Here is a 22,987-nt window from a genome sequence, read left to right as displayed (position 1 = left end):
ATCATAACGCCGAAATTCCAAATACAAAAATATAAGTTTATAGGAAGGACTCCATGCATTTGGAATGTATGTATTATTTTTATTTTTTTAATCCGCGTTAGCGTTTTCTAGAAATGCAAAACGTGATTTCTGTTCTTGTAATTTGCATTTGGTAAATATAATTATTTTTAAAAAAAAAACATTACTTTAGACATTTTGTCGTTAAAAGAAACGAGAAAGAGTATCAATTTACTTATTTGTTGTATGAACGGCACGATGAAGTATTTGGTTTAATGTTTGGGAAATATTTTTGTCAAACCAGCAGAATGACCAATTACCTACTAGTCGCAGCTTGAACTAAAACTTCTTTATAATCATCGATTAACCACAGTGACACATTTTTCTGTTTAATTCTTATAAATATCAAACAGCACAGTAGACCTCTTAGCGGTTCAAAATGCTCAAAGCCTCTATTGAGTTATTGACATCATCTGATAGGGAAACGGAAAATGTTACAATGCATGTCAAGCAACAATGTCATTTTTAAATAGCCTTACTTATTTCATTACAAAAGAAATATCACATACAATGACAGCAATGCATAGCCATAAATCAAACAATTGCTGAAAATATAGTATATGATAATAAATAATAGTAATTGTAAGAATAAGATGAGAAAAAGAAGGCAGTTCACGTAGTTGGAGTAAGATGGGTTGTGAGGATGCAGATGTCCCAAATGTTTTGTAAATTGGCCAAAAAAACAAACACACACACACAAACAAACAAACCCCAAATAAGTTATGGCCTCTCAAAGCAGAGGAGCAGCCATTCAACAGGTGAGCTTTTCCCATTTTCAGACACAAACTGCTCTCAAAATATTTGCTACTAGTCAATGCTTCACTTCTGTGCTGAGTCTGAAAGGAGAAAGCAAGTGCTCCCAAAAAAGGGGTGCGAGTAAATCGCGAGTTTTTCACTTTGCTGACATTGTTCTAATGCGAAATGAACAAAGACCAATCGCGAGCGAGAGAAAATGTCAATTCTCTTTTCTATCTGATTAGCACGGTGCCGCCTACTGGATCAAAGCCATTCATTCATTCACACGCTGAGGAAGAATTTCCCTACAATGCTGATTACATATACTTAGCTTCAATTTATGCTGGATAAGAATCTGCTTGATCCGACTCAAAATAGCAAGCAAGAGAAAAGCGAAGAGAGAAGGACCTGCTTTGTATTTCTAGTGGCAACAGTTTGAGACGAGGGGGAATGCTTCAAAAAGAAACAACAGGATACATCCAACATAACTTACATTATAAATAAGTCCTTAAAATAATGTGACCGCAACATGAATGTCTACAGTGATGGCAAAACTCTCTGTTGTCAACATCTCTTCTTCTTCTTCTTTTTTTGTGCCATTTAGAAAAAAGTGAGCCTTTTTCCTCGTTTTGCCGTGACTTGCCTCGTGAACACCCGTGACAATGCCCATTTTGTTTTTGATGCGAAATACCATGTTCTATAAGGTCTCACCTCATGAGGGTTCTGTGCACATAATATAATAAACTAATGCCATTGACATGGAATATCGAAAACAAAACTGTAAAAAGCAAGTACAAAAGGTACAATATAATAAAAGGACCACATGAAGAGGTGTGAAAAAGTCTTCAGTCTTCACAGAAAATATTGAACTGAAGCCACCCACAGGACAGGACAGGACGTGTCGTGTCCTAAGTTTATATACACGATAAGTAAATTGAAAATAGATTTTCCTCTCTGTACATAGTACTGTATTCGTTCAGCTCTCTCCTCCGTATTTACAAAGACCTCCTTGTCTCAGTGTCTCCCTTGTGCATCAGTTTTGTGAGGAGCGAGCTAGTCCAGAGAGATAACGTCAGATATGGAGCCGTAAATGGCCGCCGCCGCCGCTTCCACCGAGGTCCTCGACAGTCCCGAGATGGTGTGGTTGTCCCTGTCGCGGTCTCGCTCTTTGTCCCGCAGACTGCCGGAAGACACCAAACTGCTAGTGCTGCCGCTGTTGCTGCCTCCGTTGGTGGCCGCCAGCGCGCTGCTGCCCGGGGTGCCCGGCGGCTCCCGCAGCATGGGCGACGAGCCGTAGGGCAGGTAGCGGTTCAGGAGCAGGTCCGGGTCCTCCGAAGCCGAGGCGGCCGCCGCCGCCGCCATCACCATGTTGTAATGCTGAAAGAGCAGAGGGGAACCGTGGGTTAAGTGGGGCCAGTGACATGAGCTCCACATGCCGCTCACGTACCTGATTGTCGCCTTGGAGGAAGGAGAAGAAATTTAGATCTGAAAATAAAGAAGGAATGCATTAAAGACCATCAGGCTGGCTACGCGTGAGCCGAGAGGCGGTCGTGTACTTGATAACCCAAAAAATCCAGGGTTCTCGGAATTACCTGGCAGATCACTCGCTGAGTGATAGAAGTGGCGGTAGTCCTGAATGAGTGGCGGAGGTGGAGGAATGTAGCTGGTCTCCATTGGGGGCATGCTGGGAGCTCTTGTCACCGGTGACGTCTGGTTGTGAAGGTTCAGCACTCTGCGGGGAACAAACAACCTCGTGTCACATCATTGACTCGGAGCAAGACATTTGAGGAATGCTTTTAGTGGGGGTTGTCCACCCACCCTTTTGTTGGAGGTGGAGAGATGGGCGACAGCGACGGACAGGCCCTTTTGGGAGGCGGCTCGTCATCCAGCTCGTCTTCCGACGAGCTGTCCAGTGTCAGGTCGATCACGTCGACCTTCTTACTGTTGTCGTTGGCTGGCGCCCGTTTCTGCGCATGGCTTTCTGTTTGAGGCACATCTGCACACACGGCGGAGTCATTCCTAACCGGGTTCCTTCAGTTTAGTCAAGACTGGATCCAAGTCGTCTGTACGCACCGTTGTCTACTCCGAAGTAGGAGGCAGACACCTCCTGCACATCTTTTTTTGACCTCATGGGCGCCCAACTTCCATCCTCTTTGAACTGAATCTCGTCACAGTCAGAACAGCTGTTGAGGATTTCCATGAACAACCTGCAAAAACAGCAGCATGGCTGAAAACAAAAGCCTTTTCCTGGTGACACCTGCTCAAACAACCCCCGCCCCTCCAATAAACACTTTTTACTTTCCCTTTTGCACTAGCTAAACAATCAAAGAGTGTGAAGAAGGTGCTCACCCATCAATAATGAGATGCTCATATGGTGCTTTCTTATCACACACTGGACACACCCACGTGGGCTTCTTCTCATTCATTTGGATATAAAGCGTAGCATCAAAGCACTGGAGGTGGGAACACGTCAACGCTCGGCACGCGATCGTCAGCCTCATCTTTCCCAGCTGCAAAACAAAGAATACAAAGAAGAAATCAGGATGAGAAGTCTCATTGATCATGTGTATTGTCAGTGGTCAAACATACGGGACAGAGAAGAGACACTCGTAGACTGGTGGTGGCAATCTCGCTTTCCGGGTCCGCCGTCAATTTCTCTTTGACTGCAAAGAAATAAGAAAAGCAGCGGAATGAGCAATGGTCTGCTCAACACTCGTCACAAAAGTCTACAGAGCTGAAGGAGGCTGCTAAACTGATGCATCAATTCAGAGCATCTGAAGCCTCATTGAAAGAAGGTGGTTGCACAAGTGCGCACACCCTCCTATAGGTGTCATGTGGCATCCCAGTTCTAAGAGGGTGCACACACTTACCTTGATTCAGTTGTGGATTTTGACTTTCCCTTTTAAAATGTTTATTATATTTTGTTAACTTGTACAGGTTAAATGTCATATTATTGAAAGCCGGTGCTAAATAGAAATTTTGGAAACTGTTACTTTATTTTTGTCATAAAATAGTTGATATGCTGTCAAATGCATTTCAGGAATCAATTTAGAAGAAATAGAGATCCAGACTGGCAGATGTGAATTCATTCCTTTTTTTTTTTTCTCAAGTAAATAAACTTACTCAGAGCTCTCGAGTGGTCTGGGTTTCTGATTCCTCTGGCTCGTAGTCTTTGCAACAACACGGCGGATGACTGCTGCATTACCAAATAAACAGCCATGGAAAAACTCTGACAAGAGATATGAAAAAGGGGTCATGCTGAGGCGACTCCTCCTCAAAACATCTGTTTGAATTAAGTCTTTCCGGCGATTCTTACCCTCCCAATTTCTGAAGTCCATGAAACTACAATTGTGTTGGGGACCGTAGTGGAGAGCCGCACGAGAGACGTTATGTTTATGGGGCGACTGGGTCTTTTTGGTTCAACTCCGTTTTTGGTGGGAGGAAGATAGCCCTGCAAGCAAGAAAAGCACATCACATTTTTTCTTCTTATTATTATTCCACGCCCGACATGGTGGCGAACACTTGGAAAAAAACAACACAGCCTGCGGATAGAGAATGTGAACTCACGGGGAGGTTGCAGGGCTTGCCATTCACCTTCACAGATAGATTTGGAGGGAAATGATCTTCCTGGGGACAACTCGTCTCTGATAGACAAAACCTTAAGGGGAGAAAAAAAAGAAGCTACAGAGCAATGCTGTTGATTGTGTAAAACATAAGTCATCTCATGACTGCATTCAATCAATCTTTCCGTAATTGTGTATTAACAAAAAGATACCAAACTGCTGTTTTTTACCTTAATTGGACTTGAACAGCAAAGTCACATTTGCTCCCCGATATGTCCCTAAAAAAACATCAATGTTAAGAGTTTCCTTTAATTCCATCCTGACTGCATCTTGTTGCTCACTGACAGAAATAACAAGACTAAGCTGTGTTGCTTACATGGAGCTGCTGATCTGTTGAACTTGTAGCGGCGTTAAAGCGAAGGCATAACAAGCTTCCTGGAAGCGCTGACTGTTGTCGGAGGCTGCAGGAAACCAAGCAGACAGTAGTCACCCACAAGCGCTTGAAAGCTACAGATACCTCCCAGCGCAAAACACGACAAGTCGTGAACTCACTCAGACTGGTGGGCTTGATGAGCTCGTCGAGCACGTCGTAGAACGGCAATCTCTGTAGTTTGACGTCGGGGTGAACTGGGTGCAGGGCAGAGGGCAGGTGAGGCAGACCCAGCTCGTGCTTGGGCCCGAGCAGTGAAACAGGCAACAGGGGCGAGGGGGAACCGTGGCTGTCGAAGAGGCCCGCGGGAAGACCCGAGGCGGAATGGACGCCGGGCAGCGCCAGGTCCACCGGCGAAACCATTTTGGTTGGGAATCTTCGTCTGTAGAGCTCCTTAATCTTCATCTGCATGGCAGGGCTGCAACCAGCCTTTACTAAGTGCAGAGCTTTGGTCAAAAGTTCGTGTTTGCGCCCGTGCTTATTCCGTCCGGCGAATCCCAACAACACTTGCAGCTCAGAAACTCGAAGGCTCATTACCATTTGCTGGGAGGAAAAGAAGTCAAGTTAAGCAACCTATTGTGCTACGCTTGCCGGAAAGAACGCACCGCAAATAAGAACACAGGCTATGCTACGACAACCTGTACTTAACGTTTGACAACTTTACAGTAAAAGTCATTGTATAGTACGGTTAGCTTCGAAGTCTGCCCAGGTGGCCTAGCCTGCTTATCGCAAGTGCTTAACTTCAAGAAATGTTACGCCACACATCTGTGTGTATCCATGAGCGCTAACTTATGAACCAAATGTCTTCGGTAAAGTCAAGAAAAATGGTGAAGGAATGATTGTTTGGATTTTAACGATCACGAATTTCGGTTTCTTTGTGTGTCTTTGGCATGTGGAGAAATTGACAATAAAGCTGACTTTGACTTTGACTTATTTCCAATGTTGTCATATGTAGTCACAACACATCTTCTGAAAACAGTGCGTGGAAGCGAGCTGTCAATATTCCAAATTAGGCAAATGGTGATGCTCAAACACAGGGATGAGTGTGAAAAAGTAAGACTATGCAGCTACAAATGACACGATGTTTATTACACGGCTAGCTATGCTAACTAGCCGACTGCTGGCGGGGAAATGAAAAAATATGAAGCTTTTCGTTTAAAATTGAAAGTCCACAAATATTTCTGCTGACTAATATCTTTTGGATGGTAACTCTTTGTCGTCACGAATTCTCCCAAATTAAAAAAGGAACAACCCGACGAAGTGCAACTGCTTTCCAGGGAATAGACAGAGCCCGTTTCTATAAGATACAGCGTTCTGGCTGCTTATCATTGGGCAATGTCAATGGGATCTGGCTGTCGTGGGTCTGTTTTCAAGGCGTTGGCATGATTGCAGTCTTGTTTTAATAACCGAAGCGGGATCTGCGTGTAATCTGTACGAGAACAGCGCAGCACAGCACAGGCTGACTAACGGATCGTCTGCAACAATAACAAAGCTAAGGCTAGCAGGTTAGCCAATCAGCTAACAGTTTGTATGTTGTCAATCCCGTTTTTGTGGAAGCACAGAGGGTTATAAAAGCGGTGTTGACTACCTGATTGTCGAGAGATTGTGTTTCCGTTATTTGAAATTCAAACGTGACGATACTAAGCGCCTATTTGTCAACCTAGTGGAGGGACTCGCTTTACCTTCAGTTCCGTACTCTCCGCCATCTTGTGACATTGTATGCGCATGCGCAATAGCAGTCCTCGGGGGATGTGGTCACTTTTGCATAACAGACGACAGGGGGCGGAGTTGCTCCATTCAAACGAGCTACGCTGTGCATGGTGGTTTGAGCTGGAAAAAAAAAAAGAAGCATACTTCATTGGCATTTTGTAGATTAGGACAATAAACAGCGATTCCGTTATGTTACTAAAACGAAAATCCACTTTATTTGTAGAGCACTTTAAAATGCAACCAGATCAATGTCCATAGTGCAACTTAATTGTTCAGGTTTTTTTGTGCGTGTAAACAATATTTAATAGTGGGTTTATCGATTTACGACTGATAATGAATGAAATAAATCGGAACGCAGTCATATGGGAATCAATTGTAGACCATTGTTTGTATGAAGTTAAAAAGGGGGGAAATTGTAACTTAGTGTGCCATAGTGCCGTATGAGGACGTATTGATACGGAGCTGCAAAAATGTCAGTACGCAAAAAAATAACGTTGACGTCAAAAGTACGTCATGAGAGAGAGAGAGAGAGAGAGAGAGAGAGAGAGAGAGAGAGAGAGAGAGAGAGAGAGAGAGAGAATTGGATTGACTAAATTCTTCAGACATGTTTCATGATGTGTACGTGTAGGACGAGTATTTTAATAATCCACAAGTTTTTTAATAAAATGGTTTATTCACGAGGGATGTAAATAAATACCACATGAACAGTTTAATAGAATATGTGCTTTACAAGAGAAAGTGATGTGGGCCTAACTTGTCTGCAAGACTTCAAAATTCGCGTCGTCCGCAACAAATAATTGTATTAGTGTTGCCATGGTTTCACTCATTTAAAGTGCATGATGTTCAAAATGAATTCAGCCACCGGCTTAAGCCGAAAGAATTAAGAACACGGCAAATGAACGTTTTTCTTCAAATCCACCAAAGAAGTTAGCAATAAGATCATTATTACAACTTAGATACAGAGCTACATTGTCATTGCACGTTGCCACAAATAATAAATATCAATAGTCTCCGTTAGAATCAAACGAGAGCGTCACATAAATGCTGGACAGTACACATTCTTTTCAAATAATTATCACAACAACAGACGAGTCTATTCCTCGAAGCGCGGAGTGGAAGTTCCACGCAGAGTTTGCATACGTGCGTCACGGTGGGAGCAGAGGAGACTTGAAGGTGCACGACCCCGTGCAGTGGCGAGGAGTTAACATCTTGCACGAGAAATGGTGCAAGGCGTCGTGAGCTTCTGAGAGGAACGACAGCCAACAATCAAACGGGCCCGATGCCTGATTTTATTTTATTTTTTTTAATTAATCAAATAGGTAGTTCGGCTATAAACTAAATTATACGGTGCCGACCGCCGAAGGTGGGTCAATTTGACCCGACTTTGGGTTATTTTGCAGCAAAACATAAAAAAAAATAATTTTGGGGTTGCTTGGTCCAAACAATTGGATGTTTTGTGTAAAAAATCTTTTTGGTCAATTGAACCCAACTTCGTGGGTTTTTCAAGACAATTTTACTTCTTTTTAACGCAGCAGTGTGTAGCCTTCAAAAAAATTAAATCACTTGCGGTCCTCGGTTTACGACGGAATTCCGTTCTTGCCTCCATATGTGTACTACGTATGTCAGAGCGTAGCATTAAATACCAACAAAACAGTATTCCAAGTTATAACGATGGCAGATACTTGTATAATAAACACTTCAAAGCCACATACAAAAAGAGAAATAAAAAACTAAAGAAAAAGGGAGAATAGTAAGGTGGTAATGGAGCTTGGCTTTCTGTGCCTACGTTGTTCCGAACCAGTTCATTGCTCGCCGTTCGTAACCTCGTAAGATGGGATCGTCGTGAATGGAGGACCCCTGGTACAGGATTATTTTATTTTTCTCACCTCTGACGATGTGCAGTTGTTGGACCATCTCCTCTCTGTAGGACAGTTCTCTTTTCATTTGATCCTGGAAGTTATCTGAAGAGAAAAAGATGCACATTGATTTACAGCCAAAAGGGGACGCTGTTTGCAAAATTAAACAACACACAACACTCAACACAAACTAAACACTGGACGCATTTTACATTTTACGCAGCCATCTAAGCGACGGTTTACGTCAGCATTTGCTGCTGCTGCATTTGTTAGCAACAGAATTCAGGCTGAGTAGTTAAATATTTACTGTCTGTGTTCAAACAATAGCAATTTGCCCGTTTGAGGAAGGTGTTTATTTTAAGTGAGTCTATTTGAGGAAATACGTTCAATCTTAAAGACACAGCGTGAGATGGCGGTGAAATAATTGGAGTGCGTTGTAACAATGTTTTCTTAACACTCAAATGTAACGCCACAGCTATTTCAATTGAAGTTAATCAAGAAAAATCACCCAGCAATGACGATACAAATAGATGAGAATTCAACAGTTCTTTATTTTATTTTTATTACTAAAAAGTTGAATTAATCAAGGTGAATTTCCATCCGTGTAAAAAGTGCGTGTTTTTAAATAGCACTTGCAATAAATGCTAAATGGGAGAGGCAACCCGTTCTGATGAGATGAAAGTAAAGTATTGTGAAGGTCAAACAGGAACTGCAGGTGAATAGTGCACATGAGAATTTTGTACTCAGACATGAATGCTAATGTGTCCATTTTCGCTGCTGCACAAAGGTGAGCCGTTGAAAAAGCGACAACATGCACCGGTAAAAACATCCGTGCATCCAAACAACACGATGTGCCGCTCCACGGTCACTGCAGGTTTCAAGGGGTCGAGAAATCTTTCATGGATACAATTGTGTGCGCTTTTGAGACACCGAGTACTGGTTTATTCGCCCATTCCTCATGTCAAACGATGTCATTGAAGTTATTTAAGGCTACAATGGAGAGAGGGAAAATATATATATATATACACATATATATTTATTTATTTATTTATACACGAGGTCAGTATTGGGCGATTACGTCACTGCTGAGGTCGGTATTGCAATTGTAAAGGTTTTGTTGGAACGGTCATCGAAAACAAAAACCTGACCAATAATGTCTACCACGGGCCATTTTTTTGTGCTCACCTTTTAAATGTTGAAATTCCCGTTCCAGCTTTTTCCTCAGCTCAACCTGCTCTAATAATTGCTTCTGCAGTTCCTCTAAAAACACACACAAAATTTGCTGAGTTAAAGGAAGAACTTTAAACTGAGATGCCGTAAATTTCAAAATATACACAGTACAAATACAGAACGTGACAGAATAATATACAGGCTTTATTTACGTTATCAAAAATACATCAAAATACAAAACATTCAATAACTCTAAATTGCAGGCTGTTCTAGTGAGAGAATTTTTATTACAGTCTTAAAGTCTTGAAAAATATTTGAGAGTCAACCTAAAATAAAAGTGGAGCAAATTAATATGGAATGAAACATCACAAATAGGTTAACAGTATTTTTTTAAATAACCACAATCATAAAAAGTGAAATAATGGTGAACGCCGTAATAACAACAATAATATATTAATTATTTAAAAATGACTACTACGAATAATCCTACCTTTTGCAAGAGTCCGTATGCCTCTTTGCGCGTGCAAAGCTCTTGCTGAGTTTTCATCTGGATAAACGCACACACAAAAATATATTTTATTCAATCGAAAATTGTATTCGCATATAAATGAAAAAAAAAATATTGAGAAATCCTTCTCTGTGCTGATGTACCTTCACCTTGCTCTCGCTGGTTTTCGTCGCTGCTTTGTTCCAATAAAGATTTGTTTTCCACCTCCTCCACCGTGGACGATGGCTCTTCTTTACTTGTATTCTCATCTTGGAGGAAAAACACGCATTTCAAATGTATATTTATCGGAGAGATTTATTCCGTCATATATATATATATATTAATCAGGATGATATCTAACCATGTGTTATAAGTCCTGCAGGTTGATAGCTTGCAGGTCTGAAATGATAGGGACTCCTCCTTGGTTGCAACTCGCTCCTCTCTTGTGCGTAAACCTGCAAAATAATAATAATAATAAAAAATAAACACGCGCCAATAATTTAAAGTGTTAAAAACGTATGGATGATTTATTTCATTAATAAAAAAAAACTGTGAATTGGGGACAAATATTAAAATCATATTATCGTGTCACTCACTTGGCTAAACGTCGCAGCAATGTGCGCGTCTGCTAAGTGTTCGCTCTGCACTTCTCTGTCACAGGACTGCGGGGCCACGCGTGGCCCCACTTTCTGGGACTCGAGCTGATCGATTTCCTGCGGTGCCCCCTTGCAGTCGGAATCGCTCGGGGACACGCTGTGGGTGAGCCCCGGAGGGCTTCGGGGACACATCAAGGACAGGGGCCTGCAGGGGTCCTCGTCCTCGGGTGTTTTACTGGTCTCCACGTCCACGTCCGCCTCAGCCTCGCTGTCCACGCACGGAGACACGGAGCGGTAGCTGGAGCTCTCGCTTAAAAAGTCCGGCGATAAGTAGCCGGTTCGGGTGTAAGCTCCTCTGCTCCCGTACAACTTGGCGATGCAGTCCGCGTCTTTAACCACAGGCCGGAAGGCGGACACGTAGCTGGCCTTGCGTGGGGCCAGGGTGGTCCCCTCCAGCGGCCTTGCCTCGTCCCCGGACTTGTCGTCGTCGTTCCGCGTGGACTGGGTGCTGGAGCAGCGATCGTTGTCGGCCAAGCTGTCTTTGGACGTGTCTGTGGACTCGGAAATGTCCACCTCGACGTGTCTGTGGAGAGGTAGCATCTCGGGTGGAGGTTTGTGCGGGCTTTGGGAGTACGGAGGCATGGGGAGGGCGCCCGCCGCGGGCCAGAAGACGGGGAAGGACGGGTAGGCGCTGTCCTTGGTACCAGGCCACAGCACCCCGGGGAGGCCCGCCTTGCTTTGCTCGCCCACGATGCCGTCGTCTTTTTTCGGGCAGAGGCCGAACGCCGGGAAGCCGTAGGGGTGCGGGAAGAGCGGCGGCGGGATCTTCTGCAGCATCCCGAAGCCTTTACTGGGCACCGGGATGACCGGGTAGCTGCGCGGGCCCACATTCACCCGGTTGTCCTCGCAAGTGAGGATCTTGGCGGGGATCTCGGGGGACTGCCGCTGGTGGCTCGGACCGTGGGACTTGAGTGACGAGCCGGAATCGGAGCCGCAGCCTGGCAGCGTCCTCTTGCGGCTGCCCCCGTTGAACATAGCCTTCACGTCCTCCCACGCGTGCAAGACATCGGTCTGGCTGCTTTTATCGGTCAATTTCAGGTGTCGCCTCCACGAGTTGAAATTGGCCGCATCCGGCTGCGTGTATTTGGACTCCGGCGTGCGGTGCGAATGAAATATAAATTTATTCGGGGAGAAATACATGTTGCAGTAGGAACACTTGATGCACTTGGCCCTGGAGCTGTTATACCTGGCCGGAATGAAGCTGCCGCGGCTGCCCCACGCGCACTCGTGGCACACGTCGAAGGCGAAATTCTCTGGCAGTTTGGGAGGCGAGTGAGCCCCCAGAAACGACTTGCACAGTCTTTCGGCCTCGCGCTTGGTGATCATGCCGCACCTCCGCGATGAGATGGGCATGGCGCCGGCTCTGCGGAGGATCTCCAGCTGGACGGGGGTGCACTGCACGCAGGTGATGCCCAGCGCCACGCGTCGGTTGTGGATCTCATTGTAGCTGTAGTTCTTCAACAAGGTGTTGGAGATCTGCGCCAGGCACAGCCTCTCCTGGCAGTCTATGACCAAGGACACGATGGGTATTCCGTAAAGCACCGTCTCGCCCACCTGGTTGGGCTTGAGGTTGTTAGAAGACGGGTAGGAAAGTTCTTGCTTGGAGCCCGGTGACGAGCTGGAGTCGCGGCCCGCTGTGATGGGTTCCATGTTGCGGGAGAATGGAAGCTGCAGGATGATTGGACATAGCTTTTAAATCGTTACGGATGACACATGCACGCTCTTCCGAGCAAATACAAAAACTTTTTTTTTTTTTAATTAAAGCGCTAAGGAAAGTCGTGTCAAAACTCACCTGTATACGCAGTAGTGGTGCAGCGCCCCTGTCGTCGTGCACCACACGGACGCGGTCGCACGCGTGGTGGAGAGAAAACGAGAAGTGTGTCGGATGCTGCTGGGGTGTTTGTTTTAGTGATGGGACTCCGTGCGCCGCCTTCCTTCCTCCCTCTTCCTCCCTCCCTCTCTCCCTCTCTCCCTCCCACAGTGGATGCGTGTGCGCGTCTGCTTTGGGTTACACCACGAGCGCGTAAAACTGCGCGACGCACGCGCACAAACAGATACACTTCTCGAGTGGCAGACGGACGAAATGATCGAAGTGAGCAGCAACAAATACGGCTATATCATTTTGATATAATTAATACAACATATTTATTTGCAAATAATTTCATGCAGATATTTTTTTTTCCGTTTGTTTCCCAAACAACATTGTGTCAGGGCCCTCGTCATGTGTCGCGTTCCCACGCGTGTGCACGCCCCGCAGTGACAAGCAGCTGCTCTTAAGATCACAAGCTGAAAGAAAGCATGGAAAGACAGCGAAACAACGCCAAACGCGTCGTCCATTTAACCGTTTCAAGTCAATCAAGCTCCGGCTAAATCGTTTACATGTGTGTAATATTGATGAAGGTAACGAGACTCGTCACTACGGCTCCTGCAGTGGCTCAGAGCTGTGCAATAATAGGACAAAAAGTCTATGAGCAAACATTTGAACACAAAAAAACAGTCATACATATTAACATGACAAAATGTGTACAAATAATGGGATAAATAGGGATAATCGCATTTTTAAAATGTCAGTTTTCTTATGAAATGTTCAATATTTATTTGAGAGCTATTTATTTGTGCTAAATAGAAAGATGCCAGTCTCCCAGCTTCTTTTCTTTTGTTTACAATCCGTCAATAACCATTCACCACACCTCTTCATTCAATCTAATTCCAGCACTTTGACGGATTAAGTCCGACTGACACTGGAGAGATGAACTCAAACGTCCTTTTAGTTTTCCACAACGTCCGCCCATTTTCAGTGAAATCAAAATCATCATCTTAGAAAAAGACATCAATCCACAGTAGCAGGTGTTGTCCTTCCTACCTTCCGCGCTGGGCAGTGAGATGAGCAAAGTCAGCAAGGTCATTATCTGGTTTGTTCTGCCCTTTTTTTTTTGTGCAAGAGAGAGCAGCTCATTTAAAAGTGTGTCTGCATTAATCACAGCGTTGCATCAAAGTATGATAATCACCTGAACAGTCTATTAAAATAAAAGTGGCAGCCCAGGGGAAATTTTACCTTACTCTTTAATTGTTTTGAGGCTTTGATGGGCTTTTTTAATCTAAGATTAATTTATGCATCCTTAAATAACTCTACATATGATTAATAAGCTTGAGACCGAAGCAATTATAACAAGCGGTTGGTCATCACCTCATTAGATCGTGTTAGAAAGATGCGCTTTGTAAGCGTGTGTTTGCCTGAGTGGGTAGCACAAAAATTAACAGCGGAAGGCGAGCTTAGATGACAATTACAGGGCCGATGGCTAATAATTGTCAACCAGCGCCCTGTCGTCAAGTCACTATTATTTGAGTGACGGATGACTTATTGCAGTTGACCTTTTGTCAGATCTGAAATCATCCAGGGCTGCGTATGGAACATTTTCACTTTATCAGTGGAGATTTTCCTGAAATAAAATTCAGAACAACGCCCTTCATACTAAAAAAACAATTTTGCTGGGGGTTGATTATATACTAGCAAGGAAGTCAAAAGTACTAAAAGCTTCCTCTAAGTGTGGGGGTGGCCCGGGAGTGACGAAGGGGCTCGGCTCCTTGATTTGTGTGAGGGGCAGCAAAGAAAAAAAAAAAAAAAAACAACAACAGCGGCGGCTGCGAGGTCGCCAGAGACCTGCTAAATGTCTGCTAATGTGTAAACAAGACATCACTCCTCTGCTGCTCTCATGTTTGTTTGCCTCCTAAAAGCCCACCCATGGGTCCTGACCCCCCGTCCCCCCGCAACACCCTCTGTTGCTTCTTCTCTCAAAGTGTGTGTGAACAAGAGAATGAGGCTGTGTGTGTGTGTGTGGTAGGGGGTGAGTTGGGGGGGGGGGGATTTCATCACTGCATCAAATGAGGTTGAGCGCAGGGACCCTTTTGTCACAGAGTGGGACTCATCTGCCAGTGGTGAGCTGCGAGGTCCTGAGGGAGAGAGCGGAACAACGGTGCTAAAAAGCGCTGTGACAATGAGGGGAACCTTCAAGTGTGGGACACAGGCTGCACGGGACAAGCTGTGCCAATCACCTTGCAATTACTGTTTTGTGCGAGGCAGACGCCTCGCGTGGGCTTTGGCGGAGGAGACGTGCAAGGACACAGGCGGCCGCCATCCAGGGTCTCGCTTTTGTACGGCTGACCCCAACCTCATTGTGTCATATGGATGCATAAATAACCTACTGGGCTTATACATTCCCAAAAATGTCTTATATTGGGGGGAGCCAACCATGAACCCACCTGTCCTTATAACACCTAAAGTAAGGATTAGATGGAAAAAGAATGCACAATAACGGAAATATTCAGGGCTCCGCAAAATCACCCTGAACCGAGTATTACAGAATTTTCTTTGTAAAGGAGAAATTGAATTATATTAGAATGTATAAAATGTGCTTACCAGTGATGGCAGTAAAAAGATGAAATATTCATGGCCACGACCAAGGTGCCTTTCCTCAGAGCCTAAAACAGACAAAACAACAAAGCATACAAAAGAACAGAAGTCAAATCTTAAAATCATTGATGACAGGAAAGAACAACAAAATAAACACACAACAAAAAAAGGTTGCAGATGGAGCTACAATCTTGAAGGTTTGTGGACGGTCACTCCATGAGCAGCATAAACAAAGACGCAAATTTGTCTATATCCAAGCCTAAGCGGTACCGGCAACGTAATGAGGAGTCAAGTGAGAACGGGAATTATCGTAATGATAACAAAAGTCTGCGCGCCAGATAGCCGGCCGGCCGGCCGGGGGCTGTATTGTAAAGCATTACCATAAAGATGTGGGCTTTTTGAGAGGGAGCAGCCCAAAGAGATAATAACTATTAGTAGACGCCAGTGCTTTGTGGGATTCCAGCTGTGGAGCCCAAATTTCCATACAGATAGAATGGCTCTGGGTAGATGATGAGCATACACGAGGGGGGAAGGGCCACGAAGTGTGCGCCATGTCTGGGCACCGGACCACTCAGAGGGGGGTCTAGAGGTGCCGAGTCTCAATGAGTTCTTGGTGTCCCCCTATTGGATTTGAAGGTGAAGTGAGAGGCTCTGCTTTGAACACTCTGCAATTCCCCGGAGAGGAACTCTCCAGAGCGCCCGACTAACTTGCTGTCGCTCTGCTGACAGGTTCCCCGAGCAGGAGGCGCGAATGTGCCTGAGTAGAGATCCACCGCATGAGATGCACTGTATTATTTTTACGGGGAAAGTTGGGCAAAAAAAAAAGTCAAGTGTATTTCAAAATGGTCTCAGTTGCTTACATATGAGACCATTGTGACCCAGAAAGGACGTGATGATATATTCAGGGCTTGGGGAAGGTAGGTGTGATGAGTTACCACGAGAGAAGGTTAGGTTAATTATAGCGGGAGTGGAGACATTAACTCATTCGGTGCCAGCCCAGTTCAAATAGATGTCGTCTATAGTTGTCAATGGCAGTGAATGAAGTCTTTGTTCGAATAAAATCGAACATCAGGAATTAAACAGACGAGAAGGAAGACGTCCGGCGGCAGGCAGACGTGTCGTGTGCGTTATGTAAGGTATAAAGCTAACACAGCGAAGACAAAGACAGTGAGAGCAGAGAGCGTGAGGACACCAATCAGCCTGTAATTATCCCCCCGATGTGCAAACTGCCCAACTCACTGTCCTTGATAGAGTCTCCTGACCCATTAACACAACACGGACTACAGTGGGCTGGAGGCAGGACGATAAGAGCCGCCGCCACTGCCGTGGATCAGCCCAAGCGAGACCAAACATCTGGGGGGCCGCTGTGAAATTAAAGAACTGACTAAGTGAGCCAATCCTGTTATAGCCCTTCATTAATAGCCCGGGCAGCTTCACATGTGAGGTAATGCACGATTCAATTTCATTTGATATGAAAGAAACACCCCTTGGCATCTCTCGGCGGCGCTTCCTCTGCTTTACAAGACGCTCTTTTAGTTCAGAGTGATGTATCGAGCCATTTAAATTAACAACGGAATGACTTGGCTGCGTGGTTTCCTCGGATGCTTTCTGCAGTGGGACGTGAGCTTAGCATGCGGCAACCTGAGGCTGGGCAGCCAGGCATGCAGTCAGTCCAAACATGGCAGCCATGACAATGGGGAGAGGGGCAAATAGGATGGCTCAACCCCTATGAATGGATGGCTAGCTACACAAGTTCTGTGTATCCAATTTAATTGCGGAACCGGTACCATTGTGTACTGCTGTGGTGCCATCTCTTGCACAAAAAAAAATCAAAATACCCTGCACTTGAACTGCATTTCATCCCAATTGGGCCAAAGCAGTTAAATAAACGCTAAAAACAATTAGTAGTGTGTTTGTCCTTATGTTAGTTAGCAGGTGACTTCCTGGTTCAGAGCAAATGGTGATACATGTTAAGAATAGACAAAAAAAAAAAAAAGGACTTTACCATTTGTATTCTGGAGCAGAGGCAATGTTCCATTGTGCCTAGAATGACAACAAACAAACAAACAAACAAACAAACAAACAAATAGTCATGGAATAATTTAGTGTACATGCTTGTATCACAGTCAGCTTCCATAAATAAAAACGCATTTTTAAGATGTGAAGTTTTAAGTCTAGCATTTGTATTGTGGAGTGGCTCGCAGGTTCCTCTGGGAAGCATCCAAATTTCGGGTTCTTGCTGAGCCCTCCAAATCTTGGCAAGTAACAAAACAAACAAAACAATAGCGTTCCGCTTGGCGGAAGTACAAAGTGGCTTTGTTTGGAGCTGGAGGCCTTGCTTGTTATGAACTTCAGCAATAGCTTGTAAATCTCATATTAGTGGCCCGCCCTCATGCGCTGCGCTGTGTGTGTGTGTGTGATGCCGAGCGCTAAATCATTCACACGCAGGCCTTGGTCAGCTGAATACAAATGAGGATACAGTGGGTGCTCCGTCACTCCCTCAGGGGGTGTACACGAATAGATGGGAGAAAAGCACAGTTTGATTGATGCCGCTACACTCTGAGTAATGACTGGTTCAGAGGTCAAACTACTTCAGCGCCATGCATTATATCATTAATTACAGACATCAATAAACAATAGGACGCGGCACATATGTTTTCAGAGTGTCTATCCAGCTGCATTATTTCACAATTAGTCACCGCTACGCCGCAGATTCAAGCATACGTACAGGAGGGGAAAAAAAAAAAAAAAAAAAAAAGAAAAGGGACGACAGTCTGCTCCCGAGTGCTGTTGATCGCATCAGGATGTCGCTCTTGAAAACTGCGGCGTAGTAATTACACGTGATAATAGCAGCACATTTGGATTTCACAGTTACATATGCAATTAAAATATTATTCATTACCTCTTAAATAAAAGCGGGGTTCTCAAATCCCATTAAATTTGGGATAATTGTAAGTGTTTAATTATAAGCGGCGAGGCAGGAGGGAAGGATGACAGTAAGGAAAGAAAGGAAGGAAGGAAGGAAGGAAGGAAGTAAGTTTCGGAGAAAGTGAGGCAGAACGTGCTGTGACCTAGATGGTGGAAGGAGACATTTTGTTTCAAAAGTGACCTTGCGGGGAAAACCTCTTCTCAGAATAGCTCAGCTTACTTTAGCGCTGTGTGCAGCTAGCTCACTTCAAGGCCTGCTTAAAAAGAGCCTGGAGCCATGCCATGGAGAGCGTTCCAAAATGGCCGCCATTTGGACTGACAAAAGTTATTACGCAATTTAATGTGCTGTAAAAACCAAAAGCCATCGTGTCGTCTACGGGCAAAGCAAAGAATCATCATAATACAAATAGAAATAACTTGAGATGCTGCCTTTTATTTGATGCGCTAGTACAGTTACTGATACAGTTTGGTAAAAAATAATTCTACTGGCAGAAATAAGCACAGATGTTTGGCCATTTCGAATACGCTTTTCCCTCCATTACATTTGGGATGCTTTGCAGTTTTATTCCAACGTATATCCAGAAGGTCGGTATTAAAAATCGGCTGATGAATTTGGATGCGGTGAAGAGGTGGAAATGGTTCTGTTTTTTTAAAAAATGTTAAAGCAAATTGTTTTTGGATTCTTCGCTAAACGGAATTGCAGATAAAAAAGGAAATATCATATATATAGATAAGAGAAGTTAAGCTAACTTAGAGATGCTTGAGAAAGTAAAATCAGCTTAATTGGGAAGAGCTCAAATGAGACAAACTAAAACGATCATGCGACATTTAACAGCTGTTAGTTAGCATCATAGCAATTTTGAGCCTGAAATTGTATCAAAGTGGAAGTCTAGCCACTTCTACAATATTAACCAGTTTTGATTTTGATTTCAAAGACCTAAATCTGCTTTTTAGAATTGTACCCGTGGCTTTGTAGCTACCAAGCTGTTAGCTTGGCCTACCATGGGCCTCCCCCCATCCATGGGCCCATCCATGGGCCCACCCCCCGCGGACCCTTTGAGAGCAGCTTGGTTCAGGCCGCTGGCTACAACCTGCAGGCAGTCACAGGACAGGCCAAGCGGAGCTGTCTGCCACTCCTGTGCTTCATTAGGAAACAAAATATAAGGTTTCCACTCCATTAGGAATGACTTTAGGAGTGAAAGCACATAAGACGCCGACTCACCTCATCAACAATGCATTGCAATAACGGCGGAGGATGAATGAGTGTAAGCGGAGAGGGAGCGAGGGAATGGCATTAGCTCGTGTACGATGCAGAGTGGGAACGAGAGAGAGAGAGAAAAAAAAAATCATTAATGCAATAAAATGTGGTCAGATTAATCAAATGCCTCCAACTCTTATGAAAATATTGCAGGGGGAGAGTTTTTCTATTACATCTAATGGTATCTCATCTAATAGTGGCAGTTAGAGGCTTGGGCATCTCTTTTTTTTTTTTTCTTTTGCGGGGCACAATTTAGGAAGTTTAAAGGGAAGCACCCAAGCATGAGCGCCGCATAGCCGACAGGAACGCGGGCGAATGTCTTTTGCTGCTATTTTCCCTTCTCGTAAAAGCTTACCATTAAGACTGCGGGTCAGGGGAGAAAACAGAGCATATAATTAGCGTGTCATAATCAAAATGACCCACTCGGACACTTTATGATCAGCCGGACCGAATCACCGCGCCATCGGTGGCAGGCAATCTGCGACCACGTTTTAACACCATTAACATAATGAAAATACAAACAAATGTTAATAGCCCGCCTCCTCGCGCACAGACGAGGAGATGAAGCACAATGTTAATTTCACGGAAAACACCGTTTTCCGCCCCCTATGAAACAAATGCAGAGGGAACAAAAAAAAACGCTATCCTTGTTTCCTCAAACAATCTGTGAAAAGCATCATTCCCATGCTGCACATCTCCAGTGAGAGTCCTCCATGAAGGATCTCATTTTCAATTAAAATCTCATTTACTTGCGAGGTGAAGTGAAATCATGTTGTGAATTAGCACATGAATTTACATACTGGGAAGCGTGCCAGTTTGCTCTAATCTACTTGGATTCTTCAACAACAACAAAAAACATCTCTATATGTATAAAAAGAAAAAAAAAAACATAGGCATTGATGGTGCGAGAGCAATGATGCATAGGTGAAATGTAGACGAGAGAAAACATTTACCAACATCCAGCTGCAATCAACAACTGGATTGTGAACTAGTGAGGGAAAACTACAATTTGTTTCTACTCATGCGGAGAAGAAACAAATGAGTTTCTGCAAACTTTCAAATAACACAAAACAACAACAAAAAGGTCAGGAAAGTGTTTTAACCTTTGCAGATAAACACCAAGCTTGCCGCTGCATCAAAGTAAAGCGGAATTTACGACTCACTGATACAATGGGTCCCTTTCACAAGTTTTGGGACAATATTTTCTTTCGGGTTTGACTTTAAACGATTGTCAAGACGTAAAGAATTATTTGATAACCTTTTTTACCCCAAAAATGTATTGGAAAAAACAATCGTCAACAGTTTATAGTTTTACACACGGCCCGCAGTCAAAATGGTCCTCCACAAATGACTTGCTCATTTCACAAGGCCCTCCTGACAAAATGCCACGGCCATTATTGATCCATTCTTTCAATTAAATAACGCCTTGCACTGCCCTCCTTGTAAATATCCAGAGACGGACGGGCTCTGCGACATAATAAGCTATTCTTTGTACAGTGCTAACAGTCAGTCTGCACGCAAAATTAATTCCCCCCACTATTGCCGAAACAACTATAATTGCAAACTACAGAGAAAAAGAAATTGGAAAGCTTTAATATACATTTCCAGGTGTATTTTCCATTTGTTCGAGTCAATAACATTTTTTCATTAACATTTGTAATAAAAAAAAAAAAAAAAAAACGCTATGTCCCCTTGCTCATTTCCTTTTTAATTCAGAAATGAAATCAGTGCGCTTTGCAAAATACCTATGCGGCACACTTTTTCCATTTAATTTGGTTTAAGGCGTCCAAATGAGATTAATGTTGGCTATCGACAATAAAACATTTTAATTTACATATTTATCAGTTGAATGAGCCATGACTCACAATAGGTAAGATCTATTAACATGATTGCATGTTGATACAACACTTGAATATAATAGAAAATTGATATATAGATGAATATGAATAGTGGGAAGCTTCTCTCTTTTTTTTTTTTTTTAATAGTTTCCACTTTTATAGACTTGATATTTGGACGGATGTCTATTAAATGAATTGGTGCGTGGGTACATGAGTTGAGCTGCCTTTGTGCATCACAAAAGAAAATACTGGGGGATTGTCAGCAGGCAAATCGAGTAGGAGTGTGGAAACTCTTTGAATACCCTCTACAAAAATATTGTCACTCAACTTATCTAGAGTAGGGTTCACCAACTGGAGGGTGAGGTCATTTATTATTATTTTTTTTTTGTACACTAACTCATTCACTGGCAGCCTAGTTAAATAGAATTTTAATGGCAGCGAATGAGTTCAGACATACCGAAAATACAAACTAAAATGTGACCAATAGAGTAAGAAAATGCAAACTGTATTAAAAGGAGCATACCCATGCACTGTTCCGCTCCTACATGCCTTTTCATAAGTGATTTCATTTTTTATTCCAGATATACTCGGCAATCTGATCGCATGGGAGCTGGGCACCCACAATTAGTCCGTTCAAAAAATGTCTCCACACAGGCCAAGAAGAAAGAAGGACAAGTGATAAAGATGGCTGCGTCGTCTACGTTCGTCTTCATTGTTAGGCATGCCGAAATCAGCGTTGACCCTGAACACGAGAGGTTGACAAATTTTACTGACACATTTTCCCAACTTTGCTCAAAAAGGCTTTCTCTGCGCTCAAGTAGCTTCCCCCTCACCTAGCACCTCATCTCAGACACAATAGCAAAGGAGGCCTTGCTGTGAGCTGGAATCTTTTTAAGATTCACGCTTGGATGATGAGGGACACAGGGTGGAACCGGGGATGACGTCATAAATATTCAGCGGATGCCAAAGGTCGGACAAACGTCGGAATGGCGACGACAATTGCACGCATCATTATGGAGGAGGACGACGTACCAGGACCGAAATTCATCGTCAAATATAGTGTGGCATGTGATCGTCGCAATGGGCAGCTGTTCTTTGGCACAATGACCGTTGTAAAACATTTCAAAAAGATGTCAAATGATATCACACGTTTCCTTTCTTTTTGAAATGAGCACGAGGGATGCATTTCAATAAAACACATTGCTCACCCTCAACAAAGAAGATAAACGCAATAGTACACATGAAGAGAATAATTGGCCATTATTTGAGATAATATAAGAATAGATCACATCGGCATTATGAATTATTACTTAAGCAATTTATACAAAGGTGGCATGACAAAATTATGACCGCACGTATGAATAAAACGTACATAGTAACGGCCTCCAAATAATCTATTATAATGACATAGAATATTACATTATATTTTGAACAGATATAGAATAATGTACATATCTGCACACAATCGAAGATGAGGAGGAATGACACAATTGGAACGGGAAAGCTCTTTGCTAGCGGCTGCGCACGTACATTAGGCGGCGTCGCCATTATTCCCCGACACACCATGCAAATGAATCACAACATGGGGTAAGATGGAATTAAAGAGCCTTCTCTAATCAATGACAAGCCACAACGAAAGCCCCTCTTCCGCTGCCGTGCCATCGGCAAGCTGCACGCCAACACATGGTGCGTGAACTCTTTGGATCTCCTCATCTTCGATTCGCATTCCACCGTAACCTGGAAAGAGCACCCGGCCGCGTCAGCCGGACGGGAACGGCCGTCCCTTCTACTTCCGACAGCTGCGCGGGCTGGCGTAAATGACAGGCTGAGCCCGAGGATGTCTGCTGGCTGCCGAGCGGCCCCGCTTCAGCCTGCAGGTGAAGTGTCT

General features: G+C 43.9%; 2 protein-coding genes across 11 annotated transcripts in view; both read right to left on the bottom strand.

Moving 5' to 3' along the window:
* Positions 1-373: 373 nt before the first annotated feature.
* Positions 374-6,607, bottom strand: pias1b (protein inhibitor of activated STAT, 1b). Its single transcript, XM_049724145.1, has 14 exons — positions 6,468-6,607; positions 4,908-5,328; positions 4,732-4,816; positions 4,586-4,633; positions 4,360-4,450; positions 4,109-4,243; positions 3,916-4,021; positions 3,382-3,455; positions 3,142-3,302; positions 2,866-2,999; positions 2,611-2,788; positions 2,385-2,524; positions 2,240-2,277; positions 374-2,169 (listed from the first exon to the last, which is right to left on the bottom strand). The coding sequence occupies exons 1-14, from the start codon at positions 6,510-6,512 to the stop codon at positions 1,846-1,848; spliced, it is 1,980 nt and encodes a 659-aa protein (XP_049580102.1). The 5' UTR covers positions 6,513-6,607; the 3' UTR covers positions 374-1,845.
* The window catches only part of skor1b (SKI family transcriptional corepressor 1b), a 47,399-nt gene continuing 30,881 nt past the window's right edge, over positions 6,470-22,987 (bottom strand). For 5 of the 10 annotated variants that reach the window (XM_068651137.1, XM_049724142.1, XM_068651139.1 and 2 more), the window contains 9 exons: positions 17,081-17,118; positions 15,082-15,143; positions 10,605-12,332; positions 10,370-10,463; positions 10,173-10,277; positions 10,012-10,068; positions 9,537-9,611; positions 8,382-8,456; positions 6,470-6,615 (listed from right to left, as the gene is read on the bottom strand). In XM_068651137.1, the coding sequence (XP_068507238.1) occupies positions 6,470-6,615; positions 8,382-8,456; positions 9,537-9,611; positions 10,012-10,068; positions 10,173-10,277; positions 10,370-10,463; positions 10,605-12,314 (2,262 nt within the window). In that variant the 5' untranslated portion in view covers positions 12,315-12,332; positions 15,082-15,143; positions 17,081-17,118. Of the gene's footprint in view, positions 6,616-7,114; positions 7,739-8,381; positions 8,457-9,536; positions 9,612-10,011; positions 10,069-10,172; positions 10,278-10,369; positions 10,464-10,604; positions 12,333-12,456; positions 12,695-15,081; positions 15,144-16,314; positions 16,440-17,080; positions 17,119-22,987 lie in introns of those variants that run through there. The other 5 variants (XM_068651138.1, XM_068651142.1, XM_049724143.1 and 2 more) reach the window with 5 other exon arrangements.

The sequence above is a fragment of the Syngnathus scovelli genome, chromosome 6 (assembly GCF_024217435.2).
Source record: "Syngnathus scovelli strain Florida chromosome 6, RoL_Ssco_1.2, whole genome shotgun sequence".
Classification (NCBI taxonomy): domain Eukaryota; kingdom Metazoa; phylum Chordata; class Actinopteri; order Syngnathiformes; family Syngnathidae; genus Syngnathus; species Syngnathus scovelli.
The sequence above is the reverse complement of the archived record's forward strand: the minus strand, read 5'-3'. Positions and strand labels throughout refer to the sequence as shown.